The 17,360-nt window shown below is 48.8% G+C and overlaps 1 protein-coding gene and 1 non-coding gene across 4 annotated transcripts; one reads left to right on the top strand and one right to left on the bottom strand.

Annotated features, from left to right (window-relative positions):
* The first annotated feature begins 3 nt into the window (after positions 1 to 3).
* On the top strand, positions 4 to 3,679 carry GNGT2 (G protein subunit gamma transducin 2). 3 transcript variants are annotated; one of them, XM_025995844.2, is made up of 6 exons: positions 4 to 126; positions 370 to 526; positions 628 to 666; positions 1,524 to 1,632; positions 2,498 to 2,595; positions 3,023 to 3,679. In XM_025995844.2, the coding sequence occupies exons 5-6, from the start codon at positions 2,512 to 2,514 to the stop codon at positions 3,146 to 3,148; spliced, it is 210 nt and encodes a 69-aa protein (XP_025851629.1). In that variant the 5' UTR covers positions 4 to 126; positions 370 to 526; positions 628 to 666; positions 1,524 to 1,632; positions 2,498 to 2,511; the 3' UTR covers positions 3,149 to 3,679. The 3 variants fall into 3 exon arrangements, with proteins under 3 accessions (XP_025851629.1, XP_025851630.1, XP_072603535.1); XM_025995845.2 differs by lacking the exon at positions 370 to 526 and having other exon boundaries at positions 5 to 126; XM_072747434.1 differs by lacking the exons at positions 4 to 126; positions 628 to 666 and having other exon boundaries at positions 390 to 526.
* Positions 3,680 to 17,288: 13,609 nt separating this feature from the next.
* Positions 17,289 to 17,360, bottom strand: TRNAQ-UUG (transfer RNA glutamine (anticodon UUG)). Its single transcript has one exon. It is a non-coding gene; the product is annotated as a tRNA-Gln (tRNA).

Below are 17,360 nucleotides of genomic sequence, written 5' to 3'. Positions count from 1 at the left end.
GACAAGAGGAAGTCAGTCCCTGCACCGTGGGCCTGTGCCTCTCTGGCCCCTGCCCAGAGGAAGGGGGAAGCCAGGGGCACCTCTGGGGGCCCAGCCCCCCAATCCCTCCCAGCAGAGGAAGCCAAGGTCGGGGCGCTGTGATTGCTCATGGGCTTGGAAAGGAAACTGTTGGGGGGGTTGGGAGGGAGACAGAGGAGGAAGGGGACTGGCCTGCTCTGGGTGGGGGGTGGGGGTGGATTTTCCACTCATGGAAGGGGAGGAAAGGGCAGAGGGTGGGGGCTTCCTTGGGAAGCTCAGGGATGAGTCACCAAGGGCCTGGGGAGTGGAGGGTGGGTAGGATGTGGAGACCAGTCATGCTGGGGGCTGTAGGGCGGCGCAGCAACAATGGAAACCAGCCAATTCAGCAGCAAGAGGAATCAGCTCAGACACCAGGAAGACATCCAGAGGTCCCCTGAGAAGTGTAACCAAGCCTCTGAAGGGTTCCACGTAAAGAAGCCCTAGTCTACACGCTCTGTGCCTGATGGAGGTAAGACCAGCTGTAGCATGTGGGATTCCGATTAGACAATAGGAAGGAATTGGCTTTGAGAAACACCACATTCAAGTTTCTGATTAACCTGTTGGTTTTAGGAAGCAGCAGTGCATGGAGCACCAAGCTGTTCTCAAAAGGTATGTGCTCTATGTCCTGTATTCATAGGCAGTTGGCCTAGAGACTTCCAGGCTCTTGTCCTGATCCTAAAGTCTTAGCACTCCTGGCTGTGAGTGGGACTCAGACCCCAGAGCGAGGCAGTCAGGATGGACTCCAGGCCTCCTTTCAGCCAGACAAAAACAGGATCCTTTATTGACCATATTAATTATCTTAAGCATTTGCTTCTCGAGGGGGTCCCCTTGTCATGGGACAGGTGTCAGCCTGAGCAAGAGCTCAGTATCTATTAAACAGCACAGCCCTTGGATGGTCCTGGAAGGAGACCAAGAGAAATTTCAGGATGCAGGCCCTGTGCTCAGCAACTGGTGAGGGAGACCCACACTCAAGGCTCAGAAGGAGGCATGGAAGCCAAGAACATGGACACGGGCATTAGAGGTGGCCATGGCCCCACGTGTTGATAGGCACAGCATCCTAAGTGAGGAGTCCGTTTTTATTGAGTAAGTGAAGGAAGACTGAGCTTAGGAGAACCTTGCACGGTGTAATCGTGGGGCTCCGATGGGAGACACAATGGCTTCTTGGGTGAGGGAAGTTAGGAGCTGGTCCAGGACTTGAGTCACTGAGAAGGCCAATCTCAGAGCTGACTCAGAGGTAGCGGAGGGGAGGGCTTAGAAGAGAAGGCACAGGGAGGAGAGAGCAAAGAGGGGGATGTGTTGAATTGGAGGGTGAGAACTGGCTCTAAGCCCGAAGGGTCACTAAAGGAGCAAGGCTGGGGGCAGGTGTCTGCTCCAGTGGCAGGGAGGGCTTGGAGGCTCAGGCCAGTGGATGGGCTTAGAACCTTGAGCCCATGATCAGCTTAAGCATCAGAGATTTTGGCTTCCAGACCATCTGCTTTATCTGAAGACTTTGAGCCGCTGAAGAGCTGGGACGCTCGAACACCATCTTACCTGAGTCCGGGACAAGTGACTTGAATACACGCTATTTCTTGGCAGGTAAGAGGGGCTGAGGTTGCACTGGGCTGGGATTTAGTCTTAGAATTACTAAAGTTGGGCACTTGGCAGGCCTTCCTGATAATCCTGTCCTGATGATGTTGATATCAGTAACTATAATATTAATAGTAAATATATTATTCATTATGTGCCAGACAGAGGGTTAAAATATTTTACATGCATTATTTTCTGAGGACTTACAAAAAACTCACACAAGGTAGGTATTGTTCTTTTTTTTTTTTTTTTGACACCCAAATCTCTTTTATTAGAGGACACTGGGGCGGGGGGGGGGGGGGGGGGGGGGGGCAGGGCCCAGGTACTGTTCTTATACTAATTTTGCAAATGGGGACACTAAGCCTCAAGGAGGTTGAGTGACTTGCCTAACTAAGCCTCACAGCTTGGAAGTAGCTGGGAAGAACCCGGATCAGAACTGGAGGCTGGCAGGCTCCAGAGCCTTTCTCTTAACCACTAGGGTACACTCTCCCCTGGCAGGACCTGCTGTTTCCTAAAAAATGTCTACCTGTGCCATTATGTGGAACAATAACTTGGCTTCCCAAATCTGATTCACTGAAAGAAACTCCTTTTCTCTCCCTTCTCCATGCTCTGATTCCTGCTTCATCCCTGGGCAGCTCCTTCTCCAAGGGCACAGCCTGTGCCTCCCCCACCAGTCTGGGGGCATCCTCTCCTCCAGAGTCTGGACTCCTGATGGGGTCGGGGTGGAAGTGAATCTATGGTGTGAATATGCAGAGTCTGAAGGAGGGGCTGCACAGAGAAGGGGGTGGAAGTTGAGGTGTGAAGGGTGCAGGAGGGAGCTGCGGGGAGCCCAGGGCATTTGTCATCCCAGCTGCGGAATCCTGTCTGGGAGCAGGTCTCTGGGACAGGATGGCCCAGGAGCTCAGCGAGAAGGAGCTACTGAAGATGGAGGTGGAACAGCTGAAGAAGGAAGTGAGGAACCCAAGAGCTCTGGTGAGCCTCCTCCTCCCTTCCCTGCTCCTCTTCTCCATCGCATCCTGGTCCTTACCAAGCCGAGACCCCAAGGGAAAGGGACAGGCCCTCAGGGTGGTGGGCCTCTCCAGACTGGCAGAAGGAGCAGGAGCAGGAGGTGCCTCTGGGACAAGGGAGGAGGCAGAGGGAGGCCAGGGCTTACCTCCATGGAGAGCACACCCCATCGCGCAGCCTGGAGGGCATATCAGGTGCCTGGCCCAGCACCCCAGCGCCCTTAGACGTAAGAACTCACCCCCCAACTCCTGCCTGTCCCTTTCTCTCTCTCCTCTCCAACTTCGGTCCCATCCTGTCCAGGACCTGTTTTTTTGTTTGTTTGTTTTTTGTTTTTGTTTTTTTTTTGATCCCGACAGACAATCAAGGGCTGGAACAACCCTTTGTTTTCTCATAGATTTCCAAGACAGGAAAGGAAATCAAGGATTATGTGGAGGCTGAAGCAGGAAACGACCCTCTCCTCAAAGGCATCCCTGAAGACAAGAATCCCTTCAAGGAAAAAGGTGGTTGTATGATAAGCTGATGGCCCTGGAGCCCCTCCCCTTGGACATCTGTCCCTGCTCAGCCCCCCCTCTGCACCAGGAACTGAGCTTCCCGGGGACACCTAGGGACCCAGGGAATCATCGCCTTCTCTCAGCCACAGCTATGGCATGAGCAGACCCCTGGCCCATGCCCTGGGATCCACTCCCCACTCCTACCTTCGGCTCTCCTCTACTCCACCTGCTGGGTCACCACTGGCCCCACTGGGAGGACAGCTTCCCTGCCTCAGCAGCTGGCACCTTGTATGCTGGGATTCGAAGAGCCCCGAGACCCCAGATGGCAATCCTTAGAGACATTTACTCCTCCCTGAAGCCGGGCCATCTTTCCCTCTGCACTCTTCCTAGGACCCAGTCTCTTATTCAGAATAGTTTGGGTTGAGGCCCAGATTTGGGGGGTCTTTTTGTCCCTCATCTGCAGGTCCAATCCTGTGGTCATCCTCTAAAGTCACTTAGATCACCCCAGAGGGCCTGAGGCCAAAAGAGTCTATAAAGTTACAATGTCATGATTGATTTAATATTATGGAGTGTCTGTTCCTTGCTGGGTACTAGGACGAGAAGAGTGGCAACACAAACATGGCTCGTGTCATATTGTTTAGCAGAGAAAAATATGGAGCAAAATAAGTGCCACTCTGCGGAGAGGACCATCCAGGGTGGTGTGGAGCCCTGGGGCGAGGTCCCTGTGAATTGCTGCAGGCCAGTGGGCCATGGGGTGGAACCGGGCAGACAGAGGCCCAAAAGGAAGATGGAGTGAAGACTTAAAGCACCCAGTGAGCTCAGCTAAGGACTCTGTTCTGCACTGGTTGCAAGGGGGAGCCCAGGAGGGGGTGAAGCAGCCAAGGGACAGACGGGATTTGACCAGCGGGAGGGAAGCCAGATCCTGCTAAGGAGGGCGCTGATTCCTGGGCCTTGTTAGCAAGCAGATTATAGTCTTACAGAACCTCAGAAGTGATGAGGGAGCAGAAGGCAAGCTAAGGACAAAGCACTAGCTGACATCCCGCCACTCTCAGGTGGGATGTGTGTGACATTCCTCAGGCACTCCTGGCTGCCCTAAAGCTAAGGGAACGAAAAACCAATTGTTAATTTATAGAGATTACAGTCCTGCAAGACAAAATGTCTTAGTGATTTACCAGGGGAAAAATAACCCTTCTGAAAGTTAGGTTACTGATAACCTAACTTCCAGAAGGAAACTCCCAACTATCTTACTGTTAATGCTTTACTAGAGGGAAAAACCATCTGAACTTGATGATGGCAAGGCATCTAGTATCTATCTTGTAGGCCCTCTTTAGCATACAAAAATTCTTTTGAAAACCTCCCTTTTTCCTTACCCCCAGCTCCCAAGTATATAATCAGTCACCTTTCACGACCCCCTGAAGTTGGGCACCTGGCAGCTCTTTCTGCCTACGGGTCCTGTCCCTGTGTTTGAATAAAACCATTTTGCATCAAGGACGTCTCCAGGATTTTTTCTTGGCCATTGGCTCCGGACCTCACCCCACCAAACCTCACCTAGATCCCAAAACTACATCACAAGGACTCACTTGATACAATGTGTTCAGTGCAAAGTCTGTGGGGAGGATGAGGAGGACCCAAAGGAGGGGAGCCTAATCCAGCTGAATGGATGAGTTGCATCCTAGAGGGAAAAACCGATAAAAGCCTCTAGAAGAAGGTGATATCCAGAGCTGAATCGTAAACATTTCAGTTGTAAATGGGCCGATACATGGCAAATCTGGTTGAAGTGGCTTAGACATGAGAAGGGGAAAGAGTAGGAACCAGGGTTTGAATACACACACCTACCAGGCTGGAGTGGAAATGTCCTAGGAGGGGCCAAGATCTTTGGAATTCACTTCTAGAGGTGGGGTTGGAGGGGAACAGAGGGGTCTTCGTGTAATCCACCTTCACCTGCTGGGAGTGACCTGGCAATGTTTGCATTAGTGCACCTGGATGGCTCCATGGTTGTGTCTGCCTTTGGCTCAGGTCGTGATCCGGGGGTCCTGGGATCCAGTGCCACAACGGGCTCCCTGCGAGGAGCCTGCTTCTCCCTCTGCCTGTCTCTGCCTCTCTCCCTGTGTCTCTCATGAATAAATAAATAAATAAACTACAAAAAAAAAAAAAAGGAAACTGAATTCTGACAAGATTAAAAGGAGAAAGAACGAAGGCAGACAATTAAGGAGATGATCATTAGATTGAGGGAATGGCCTTCTTAAATGTAGAGTGGGAGGTGGGGTGAGAAGTTCTTTGGGAAATAAAGTTTTCAGATCTTGACATCTCGCTGAATGATGGGTGAGGGAGAGGGAGTCGTCTAGGATGAAGAGTTTCTGGTTTGGGAGATGACTAGATAGACTGAACCCAAGCATGTGAAAATAAACCTAACACAATGCAGTGATCCACTAGAGCTGCCAACTCGCCGCAGGTCCCAGTCCAAGGGCATGCCCAGGCCTACTGAGAGGTCATGGGCCCCTGGTGAGAATCCAGGCTCTTCTGGGGAGTGTCCAATGCTTTCCCAATTCCCTCCTGAAAATGCCATCCTGACCCCAACTCATTCTGCAATCTCGAATAAATTCAGCCAATCTCATTATCCTTGGGAAGGAAAAGAAGAATGAGGAAGAGATTTATTTATTTATTTTTAAATTAAGATTTTATTTATTCATGAGAGACACAGAGAGAGAGGCAGAGACATAGGCAGAGGGAGAAGCAGGCTCCATGCAGGGAGCCACCCAACGTGGGACTTGATTCCGGGTCTCCAGGATCACGCCCTGGGCGGAAGGCAGCCGCTCAACCGCTGAGCCACCCAGGGATCCCGGAAGAAAAGATTTAAACAATGTGGGAAATAAAGGCAGAAGAGAAATTATTAAATTTCCTTACTACCTACAGCCCATTGACAAGTCCTTGAAACAGGCTAAGTGACATTCCTCTAGGGACTCAACTGCCTGGATGTTGACACTTTGCTAAAAGGCAATAGTCAAACCTAGCCTGACCCATCCTCTCGCCCCCTCATCCCCCCCCCTCCCCCAGGATCCTGTAAGGCTACTTTAATGTATATACAAATTTTTTTAGAAATTTCCTTTTTTCTATTCACCCCCCAGGATACACGTTGGCAGTCATCTCCCAAGCATATGGCCCACTGATTATATATAATCAGAAGGGCCTCATGATTAGGATTTTATTAGATGGTAATAAATGAGCCTTTCCCAACAATAGCCAGCCCCCTCAAGGTCCTGGAAACCCTGCTTCCAAAATTCCTTAGAGACTCACGTTATCTCTAAACTCCTCCCAACTTGAAAGTATATAATGGGTCACTCCTCATGACCCCAAGGCAACTCTTTCTGCCTACAGGTCCTGTCCTGTGCTTTCATAAAACCATTTTTTGCGCCAAAGAGGTCTCAAAAATTCTCGGCTGTCAGTTTCGAACCCTAACGTCTTTCCTACATTTTTAAATACAATAAATCTTTTTTTAAAAAATAGGGAAGGGTAAACATTCCTTCTGGCTCTAGCAGTAAGAAAGGAAAAGCAGGTGTGGGCCACAGCCCTCAGTGCCTGGCCACGTGGCTATGGCTTCCTTCCACCCATCCAGGTTCTTGTTCTGTGACCTTCAGGTGGAATCTCAGTGATTGCGTTGTTTGGCCCAGCGGAGACCCTGACCTGACCATTATTCCTGAGGTGTTTGAATCCTGGACAGGGCTCTGCCTACAGTAGCAGCTTCTGCTCACCTTTTCTCAGGGCACAGTGCAGATGCTCGGGGTGTTTTGATGAAGGAGCAGAAGGCAAGTTGAGGACAAAGCACCAGCTGACTCTGCATGACCCGCCCCACCCCTCAACTCCCAGGTGGAACCTATAGGACTTCCTCAGCCACTCCTGGCTGCCCTAAAGCTAAGCGAAGGAAAAACAAGTGCTTAACTTCTAGAGATTACAGTCCTGTAACTCCCTCAGTTTACGAACGTTTTAGCGATTCACAAGAAAAAAAGTGTTATCAATAACACAACTTCCTGAAGGAAATGTAGGTAAAATTAAATGTCCTTATAACTTGCAGCCCATTGACAAATACTTGAGGCAGGCAGAGTATAATGTTCCTCCAGGAAGCTCCCAACTATCTTAATGTTAATGCTTTACTAGAGGGAAAACGATCCGAACCTGACAATGGCAAGGCCTCCGGTATCTTGCAGGCCCTCTTTAGCATATGAAAGTTCTTTTGAAAATTTCCCTTTTCCTTACCACCCCCAACTCCTAAGTATAAAATCTGCCACCCCTCACAACTCTTGGGGCAGCAGCTCGTTTTGCCCATGGGTCCTGTCCCCATGCTTTCATAAAACCACCATTTTGCACCAAGGATGTCTCCAGAATTCTTTTTTTTTTTTTTTTTTTTTTTTTTAAGATTTTGTTTATTTATTCATGATAGACACAGAGAGAGGCAGAGACAGAAGCAGGCTCCATGCAGGGAGCCCGATGCGGGACTCGATCCCAGGACTCCAGGATCATGCCTGGACCGAAGGCAGGCGCCAAACCGCTGAGCCACCCAGGGATTCCCCCTCCAGAATTCTTTCTTGGCATTGGTTCCAAACTTCACCCCACCAAACCTCATCTACATTCCAAAACTATATCCTTCCTATACCTTTTCTGTCCACCCCAAGGTGTGATAACAATCACAGGACCCCTAAGCCTCAAGTCAGTCATCGACCCAAAGCTCTGAACCCCTCATCTGTTTACCTAGTACCCAAAGGAGCCTCAAATGGCCCAGGGCAATCTCAGCTTCCACCTCAAAGGAATTATTTTGTGCCCCAATGGCCGCATTCCTTCCCTGCACGCCCAGACCTTCACATTAGCAAATAGAGGGGATGAGCATGATAATCCTGAGGGCTGGTCGAGGGTGTGATCTAAGCCTACCTGTCCCCCGCCTCTGTCTCATAGATCCTGGGGGTTCATACTACCAAAGAAAAGCACCATGTGTTGTTACTGGTTCACTTCAGAGCACATACAGCCAGCTGTATGACAGTTTCTCCCAGTTGGCACCAAACCAGGGCTTTACCAAGCCAGTCCTTTGCTCCGTAAAGCCAGCAGTTTCCAGATGATGGACATGTGGTGAGGTCAGCAAATCCTGTCCGTATTCACCCCTTGCCTTAGATTTACAGAAGACTTGCAAAGGCTAATACAGCAGGTTCCCATGTGCCCCTCAGCCAAATTCCCCTAATATTAACGTCTTCCGTAAACCTGATCCTTGTAGTAGCACTAACAAATTAACATTGGGAAGATTCTATGAGCTAAACTACAGACTGTACCTTGGATTTCCCTAACTTTTCCACTAGAGTCATTATTCTGTTCCAGGACCTACATTCCACTTAGTGTCTTATCTATTTTTTTTTTTAAGATTTTATTTATGTATTCATGAGAGACACACACACAGAGAGGGAGAGAGAGAGGCAGAGACACAGGCAAAGGGAGAAGCAAGCTCCATGCAGGGAGCCCGGCGCCGGACTCGATCCCGGGTCCCCAGGATCATGCCCTGGGCTGAAGGCGGCACTAAACTGCTGAGCCACCCGGGCTGCCCTGTCTTACCTATTTTTTCAAGGAAGGGCTTTCTTTTTTTTTTTTTTTTTTAAAGATTTTATTTTATTTATGAGAGAATGAGTGGGGGGAGGGGCAGAGGGACAAGCAGACTCCCTGCTCATGAGGGAGCCCCACGCAGGGCCCCATCCCATCTAAGGACGCTGAAATTGTGCCCTGATCCAAAATCAGTTGCTCCAGCAACTGAGCCACCCAGGCACCCCTAGGGAAGGGCTCCTACATGGGAAATACTATGGTCTAGGATATCGTGGTCATCTAGAAGACGTTTCATAAGTTCATAGACAGTAGCATTGGCAGAGACATGACAAGCAGGGAATACAAACTTGATTCCTGAATAAAATGCCTATTCCAATGACTCTCTGTACACTCCATTGACCTGCCACCAGAGAACTGGCTGGTTGCCTTGAGGCCTGGGATCCTATTAGGGGCTCAGGGTTGCCATTGGTGGAGCTGTGCTGGTCTTGCTGAAGGAAAGCCCTTACTGTTCTACTCACCCAGAACCTCTGTTCCTGCCTCTCTGGGGCTTTATTTTGCGAGCGCCAGTCCACCCAGTAGTCACCCTGTCTAGGTGGTTATAAAGAGCCGCTTCCACATGGGCAGACTTCTGGTAAACCTCTTCATAACCCTGGAATATTTTCAGTCTCAAACTCCCCCTATGGGGACCAGCCACATAACTCTCCCCAGATATCCTTGTTTCCAGGTTTTTCAGTTGGGTCCTAAGACCTTGATCCTCTGACCAGAACCTTAATTCCTCCCTGGGAATCAGAAGGAGGAATTCCCTTCCCGATTGACTTTTGGGGTCAGCCCAAGGAGGGTGGTTCCCAGACAGAGGAGAATCACTGGGTGCAGATGCTCAGATGTGATCAGGGCCTGAACTGGGGAAGTGCAATAAGAAAGGGAGAGGAGGTGATGAATTGGTGAAATAATTAGGAAGCAATATTTCAAGGCTTAGAGATTGTGTGAATGTTGGCAGGATGGCAAGGAAATGTCACTCGTGACTTCAAGTTTCTTTCTGGCACGACTGAGCAAATGGGGTGTCACCATTCAGAAGGCCCTTCTCACCAGGTGCTTCTACGTGACTCCCCTTGGCTTCTTCTCCCTCTTCTTGTGCCCTGTTGAAAACCACTTCGAGGTGACAGCTGATAATATGGAAGCACGTGAGTCCATGCAGGATGGCTGTGTGGTTCAGGATGGGAAGAGCCCAATGATAGAGCTCAGAGAAGACAGTGACTCAGATGAAGTGGAGGAGGAAGGGCCATGGAAAGCCAAGCAGGGAGGATCATGGTGTGAGGAGGCCAAGCAGAAAGCAGTCCATCGAAATCTGATGTTCCTAAACAAAAAAGAAAAAAAGAAATCTGATGATCCTGAGCAATAAAATGAGGCCAAGTCGGGAAAGGGGCTCCTGATTTCTTGGTCAACTAATGTCAAGCCAAATAATTCTTAAATTCTCTGTCACCTTCCTTCCACACTCTTTCACCAGATTCCCAGGGTGGGATCCCTAGGCCTCAGAACTCAGAGGGGAGGGGAAGAGGAGAACAGCCAAATTTGACTAGTTAATTCGGGGCTCAGTGCCTGAGGCTGGCTGCAGCCCTAGTGCATCAGGCAGCCCAGCCCCTCCCACCCACCTGTCCTGGATTTCACCCTTGCTACCTGGAGTTGTGGGTGGGAGGAAATGGGCTCTTGTCTGCTTGATATTTTGGTGCCTTAGGCAGAGGATGATTACCCAGCCGTGACCTCGGGGCCTCTAGGAAAATTGGTCAGAGCCCCCCTGGCCTGCCCCTACCCCAATTCCCTACCTGAGCTTGAGGCCCGGGAACAAGACCAGCTTTTCATGGGTACATTTGACATGTGCTGTCACATAGGGCCTCCGACTGAAAGGAGCCCTGTGCTTGTTTTGTTTTTGTTTTTGTAAGATTTTAATTATTTATTCATGAGAGACAGAGAGAGAGGCAGAGACATAAGCAGAGGGACTCCCCTCAGGGAGTCCAATGTGGGACTAGATCCCAGAACCCTGAGATCATGCCCTGGGCCAAAGGAAGACACTCAACCACTGAGCCACCCACCACTTTACCATTCTTTTTTTTTTTTTTTTTTTTTTAAAGATTGTATTTATTTATTCATTAGAGACAGAGAGAAAGAGGCAGAGACATAGGCAGAAGGAGAAGCAGGCTCCCTCAGGGAGCCCGATGTGGGACTTGATCCCTGAACTCCATGATCATGCCCTGAGATGAAAGCAGAGCTTAACCGCTGAGCCAACCAGGCATCCCTCACTTTACCATCCTTTTTTTTTTTTTTTTAAAGATTTTATTTATTTATTCATGAGAGACACACAGAGAGAGGCAGACACACAGGCAGAGGGTGAAGCAGGTTCCCTGCAGGGAGCCTGAGGTGGTACTGGATCCGGGGACTCCAGGATTAGGCCCTGGGCTAAAGGTGGCGCTAAACTGCTGAGCCACCCGGGCTGCCCATCACTTTACCGTTATTTTCTTTTTTCCACTTTACCATTCTTCTTCTTCTTTTTAATATTTACTCTTTATTTTTAAGGTTTTGTTTATTCATGAGAGACACAGGCAGAGGGAGAAGCAGGCTCCATGCAGGAGCCTGATGTGGGACTCGATTTGGGGACTCCAGGATCACGCCCTAGGCCAAAGGCAGGCACTAAACCACTGAACCACCCAGGGATCCCCTTCACTTTACCATTCTTGATTGGAAGCTTGCTTTGTCATTTTTCTAGCTGCTGCTCTGAACTTACATGCTCAGATTGCCACTGGATAGGCGACCCCTTGTGCTTGGTTTAGCACTCTGCTTGAAATTCTTAATTTTTTTTTAAATTTTTATTTATTTATGATAGTCACAGAGAGAGAGAGAGGCAGAGACACAGGTGGAGGAAGAAGCAGGCTCCATGCACCGGGAGCCTGATGTGGGATTCGATCCCAGGTCTCCAGGATCGCGCCCTGGGCCAAAGGCAGGCGCCAAACCGCTGCGCCACCCAGGGATCCCTCTGCTTGAAATTCTTAATAATTTTTGAACAGGAGCCCCACATTTTCATTTTGCCCTAGTCCCCACATATTCCTTATCTGGTCCTGTGTAGGGAGACAGAGGCTCCAGCCCAGTGGAGGAGGCAGGATGCTTACCAAGAAGCAGAGTATAAGGTGGGGTTCCAAATGACACCGTCAGGGGCGCCTGGGTGGCTCAGGGATAGAGGATTTGCCTTTGCCTCAGGTTGTGATCCTGGGGTCCTGGAATCAAGTCCTGCATCGGGCTCCCTACAGGGAGCCTGCTTCTCCCTCTGCCTGTGTCTCTGCCTCTCTGTGTCTTTTATGAATAAATAAATCTTAAAAAAAAAAAACAAAAACAAACACGACACCCTCACCCTCCTACTCCCTGCCCTCCTTCACGGTCTCTGAGGATTAGAAGCTGAGGTAGGAGAGGTGACTCTGAAGTAGCTTCTCAACATCCCTTTGGCCCCTCTGGTCACCCTCTTCCCTAGTGTGTCCACCCACACCCCCGCCCCCAGCCCACTGCTTTTGATTTTATGCTCTACTTTAGTCCTTAATTTATCAGCCCAAATTTTAAGCATCTTGAGACTAGAAGTGGAGTCTTTGCTTTTTGTGTTTCCAACACCTTGGACATGGTAGGTGCCCAACAAATGGGTGTTAAATGACTGTGCATGTCTCATAATTTACAGACTTTCTATGTGCCAGGCATTGTGATAAGTATTGTACACACATGATCCCATGCACAAATGAACAGACAAAGATAATACATCGACAACCCCTGGAACTGAGTGAGCATAAGGCATAAGCGGCAGACCTGGCTTCCCTGGTGGCCTGATGCTCTGCCCTCTTCTGGTGACTCTGGTCAAGGACAACATATGACTGCTGCTACCTTCTGAAAATTGCTGCCTTTGCGGGGACCTTCCTGGGAATAAAATCCTTGGGAGGGGCCCTTCTTAGACTGTTGGAGGTGAGGAAGGTTCCTTCCTGTGCTGGGAGGGATGGAAAGAGAAGGAAATGTGGAGAAGCTCTCAGAAAGTCTGGAGCCGGGAGGGAAAGGACGCAGTGGGGTGGGGTGGCGGTGGCCAGTTCATAAATGTTTTACTGACTGTGGGTTAAGAGCCATCAGTGAGTTATGAAATCAGTTTAGTAGATCGGGACCAACTTTGAGAAATCTTCCCACCTCTGCAGGTGACAAAGACCTTCGAGTGCCCCCAGGAGACTGCCAGGCATGAGAAGCTCACAACTAAAAAAACTTAAAAAAAAAAAAAAAAAAAAAAAAAAAAAAAAAAAAAAAAAGAGAAGCTCACAACTTCTCAAGCTCCGTTCTGTGGATGGACAGTGAGAATTGTTAGAAAGTTCTTCCAGAAAAAAAAAGAAAAAGAAAAAGAAAAAAAAAGCAAGAAAGTTCTTCCAGTTACCCCTCTAACTTCTGCCCACGGGTTCTCTGTCTCTGCCACTGTTGCTACCCTTCAAGTTTTGTTTTCCTCTCCATATAAGCATGTGTTCCTTTCTCAAAAGTCTTAGCTTCTATAGTCCTCCCTATTCTAAAGGTCTTTCTAGCAATTATCATTATAGGGCTTATTTTGGCTCAGATGCCCAGAAAAGGACTTTTGTTTACTATTTTACTAGTCTTTGCCACACTGCTATGAAAAAGACACTGTTGTCCCTTTTCCTTTACAAGTGAGGCTTTGAATATTTTTTTATGGATTAGTTGAGATGTAATTGACATGCATGATTGTATAAGTTTAAGGTGTACAACACAAGGATTCGTTATACGCGTGTACTGTGGAATGATTATGGCAATAAGTGTACTAACACAGGCATCGCCTCATATAGTTACAATTTTGGAACATTTTTTTTTTTAAAGATTTTATTTATTTATTCATGAGAGACACACAGAGAGAGGCAGAGACACAGGCAGAGGGAGAAGCAGGCTCCCTGTGGGGAGCCCACTGCAAGACTCGATCCCAGGACCCCAGGATCACGACCTGAGCCTAAGGCAGACACTCAGCCACTGAGCCACTCAGGTGCCCCCAATTTTGGAACATTTAAATTGCTCACCCAGATGTACCCAGACAGTTAGTGGCAGGGCGAAAATGTTCTCCTGCAATGCCTAGAATTAAATTTGATCCTTTGAATGCCCTTGGGCTGGCTCAGAGTAGAGGATCTCTATCCTGATTCCCCAGTCTGTGGGCAAACTCTTCATTTCAGATTTCCTCATTTGTGACCGGACAGAAACATGTCTCTAAATAGGTATTTTCACTTCTCATGTTGAAAAAATACCACATACATTCAGAATAATATAATAATGAATACAACATAATATGCATTTTAACAAATTTTTGTTGTGAACAAGCTATGTGACCTCCACCAAGGACAAGAAATAGGATAACACCAGTATCAGGGTATCTGACCGGTTCAGTTGATAGAGCACATGACTCTTAATTTTGGAATCGTGAGTTCAAGGCCCACATTGGGCAGAGAGATTACTTTAAAAAATAATAATTGGGACGCCTGGGCGGTGCAGCCGTTGGGCATCTGCCTTCAGCTCAGGGCGTGATCCTGGTCTGGGGATCGAGTCCCGCATCAGTCTCCCTGCGAGGAGCCTGCTTCTCCCTCTGCCTGTGTCTCTGTCTCTCTCTGTGTGTCTCTCATGAATAAATAAATACAATCTTTAAAAAAAATTTTTTTTAAATAATAATACCACTACCCCCAGAAGACTTGTTGCTGGCCCCTTTCCAATCATGGCCCTCTCTGTTCCCCTGGGTATCCTCACTTACATGGGAATTTTTGCTTTGCTTGATAGTTTTACCATCTAAGTTTGCAGCTCTAAACAATATACAGTAGTTATTTTTGCCTGTTTAGTAATTTTATATAAATGGAGTCATTTATTCTTTATTTGCCTTCTTTTGTTCAATACTTTTTAAAAAAGACTCATCCATTTTGTTGCTGTATAATATTCCATTCTATGGCCTTACTGTAAGTTATTTATCCATTCTACTATTAGACATTTGAGTCCTTTCCAGTTTTTGGCTATCATGTGGCAAAAACACTCTTATGCATGTCTCAAATGCCCACATTTCTGCGGATATGCATACAAGAGTGAAATTGCTAGATCACAGGGTAGGAGTGTCTTCAGCTTCAGTAGTTAATGTAAAATTAGTTTCTACCAGTTTATTATTATTTTTAAAGATTTTATTTATTTATTCATGAGAGACACAGAGAGAGAGAAGCAGGCTCCATGCAAGGAGACTGATGCAGGGGCAGCTCCGGTGGCTCAGTGGTTTAGTGCCTGCCTTTGGCCTAGGGTGTGAACTCTTGGAGTCCTAGGATGGGGTCCTGCATCGGGCTCCCTGCATGGAGCCTGTTTCTCCCTCTGCCTATGTCTCTCTGTCATGAATAAATAAATAAAATCTTTAAAAAGGAGCCCGATGCGGAATCCCGATCCCAGGACTCCAGGATCACACCCTGGACTGAAGGCAGGCACCAAACTGCTGAGCCACTCAGGGATCCCCTAGTTTCTACCAGTTTACACTAAATCTCACAACCTTGAGACAAAACCAAGAGTATGAGGCTTAACAGACTGAACCACCCAGACACCTCTTAAGATTCTATTTTTAAGTAACCTCTACACCCAACTTGGGGCTTGACCTCAAGGTCAAGAGTTATATACTCTACCTACTGAGCCAGCCAGGTGCCCCTATATCCGTTATTTTGGATTTTCTTTTTTTGGTGTAGTACCAGTTCAAGTACTTTGCTATTCTTCTCTTAGGTTGTCTTTATTCTAATTGATTTTTAGAATTTTAATTTTATATTCTTATTGATTGTGAGTTCTTTAAGTAATCTACAATTTCTTTGCCAGTTATGCATTACAAATATTTTTTTCTTATTTTGTGGCTTAACTTTTCACTTTCTTATGGGTTTTTTTTTTTTTTGAAAGATTTTATCTATTCATGAGAGACACAGAGAAAGGCAGAGAGGTAGGCAGAGGGAGAAGCAGGCTCCCTGTGGGGAGCTCGATGTAGGACTTGACCCCAGGATCCTGACAGACGCTCGACCACCGAGTTACCCAGGTGTCCCTTATTGGGGATTTTTGATAGGAAGAACATGGAGTATTACATGAATATGGTGACATATACTAAGCTTTTAGAATTTTTTGTCTTGTTTAAGAGGATATTCTCCAATGTTCTCTTCCAAAAGCTTTATTGCTTTTCCTTTCCCATGAAGGTCCATGATTCACATGGAATATATTGCTGTGTTTAGTGTAAGCTGGGAGGAATTTGATTTCATATTTTTCCAATTGGACACCCAGAATAGTTTATTGAAAAGTAGATCCTTTCCCCTCCTGCTCTGTTGCGCTACCTTTGTCATGAATCACTTGCCCAAATACGTGTGGGGCTGTTATCTGGGCCTTCTGTTACATTCCACTGGCATGTTTGTCTACCCTGCTGCACCAGCACCACACTACCTTAATTCCTACAGTTTATAGTTGATACTAAGGTTTAATATCTGGGAGAACAACCCCTCCCACCTCTCATGCCTACGCATTTTCAGGCTGGGATGGTTCATACACACAGATCCATTCAAACGTTTACGCAGTGTGTGGGTGGGGTGGGGAGGAGGGGTGCTCAGGGGAAAGCCGAGAGAGGATCCTGTTTCCATGGCATCCTCCCAAAGGGCGGGCACGTAGGGCCACGGTGCCAATCACCCTGTAGGGAGATCACAAATGCGTCAACGGGCTCCCTCGTCACTCATACCAGAGGGCCCGCAGCTCTCAAAACCCAGAAAGGCCTCAAAGAAGACAACACTCCAGGCGCGCCTCTTCCCCCGCATCCAAGACACACGGTTCCTGCGCATCGCGCGCGCCTGGCCAGCACCCGGCGCCAGTCCCGGACAGGCTGGCTAACACGTGCTCGACCCCGTGGGCGAGCCCCACGCACACTCCTACCCGCCTCCGCGGGCCGGGAAACCGCGGGCGAGACACGCTGAGCGGCTGGCACGGCCCGACGGGCACGGGCGACCTCTGCCTACTGCCCGAGGGCCGGACAACCGACAGACCACCCGACTGTCCGACCCGCGGACTCAGGCGGAGCGGAGCGGCCGCCGGCGCGCACCCTTCTGCCCAGCCCGTTGCCGTTTCCCGCGCCCCGTGGCTCCGCCCAGCCGCTCACTCCCGGTGTCTGGAGCAGTCCTGGAGCGCGCTCTGCACGTTGGCCAATAGGAAGAAAGGTGCCCAGGTGGGGGTGGGGGGGAGGAGGCGTCCCAGACCCGAAGGCCGCGGTCCGGAGCAGGCTCCCTGGGGTCCCTCGGGCTCCCTCGCCAGCCCCTCCGAGGTAAAATCATTCTTTCTCTCTCTCTCTGTCTCTCTTTCTCCCTCTCCCCCTCCACCAGCACTTTTCCGTCCGGACTCTCACGCATGCGCGCTGCGACTTTCAGGCCGGCCCTGAAACGAGAGAGGGGGAGGGACCCTAAACCGCGATCCCCTAGGTCACTGGGGTAACGACACAGCTCGAAGTGGCCGCCGCCGCCAGCGGTCCTCAAAACAGGAATTGCAGCACCAAAAGATTTGAAGAGGTCCCACCGAGATTTGAACTCGGATCGCTGGATTCAAAGTCCAGAGTGCTAACCATTACACCATGGGACC

Source organism: Vulpes vulpes, chromosome 2, assembly GCF_048418805.1.
Source record: "Vulpes vulpes isolate BD-2025 chromosome 2, VulVul3, whole genome shotgun sequence".
In the NCBI taxonomy this organism is placed as follows: domain Eukaryota; kingdom Metazoa; phylum Chordata; class Mammalia; order Carnivora; family Canidae; genus Vulpes; species Vulpes vulpes.
The sequence above is the reverse complement of the archived record's forward strand: the minus strand, read 5'-3'. Positions and strand labels throughout refer to the sequence as shown.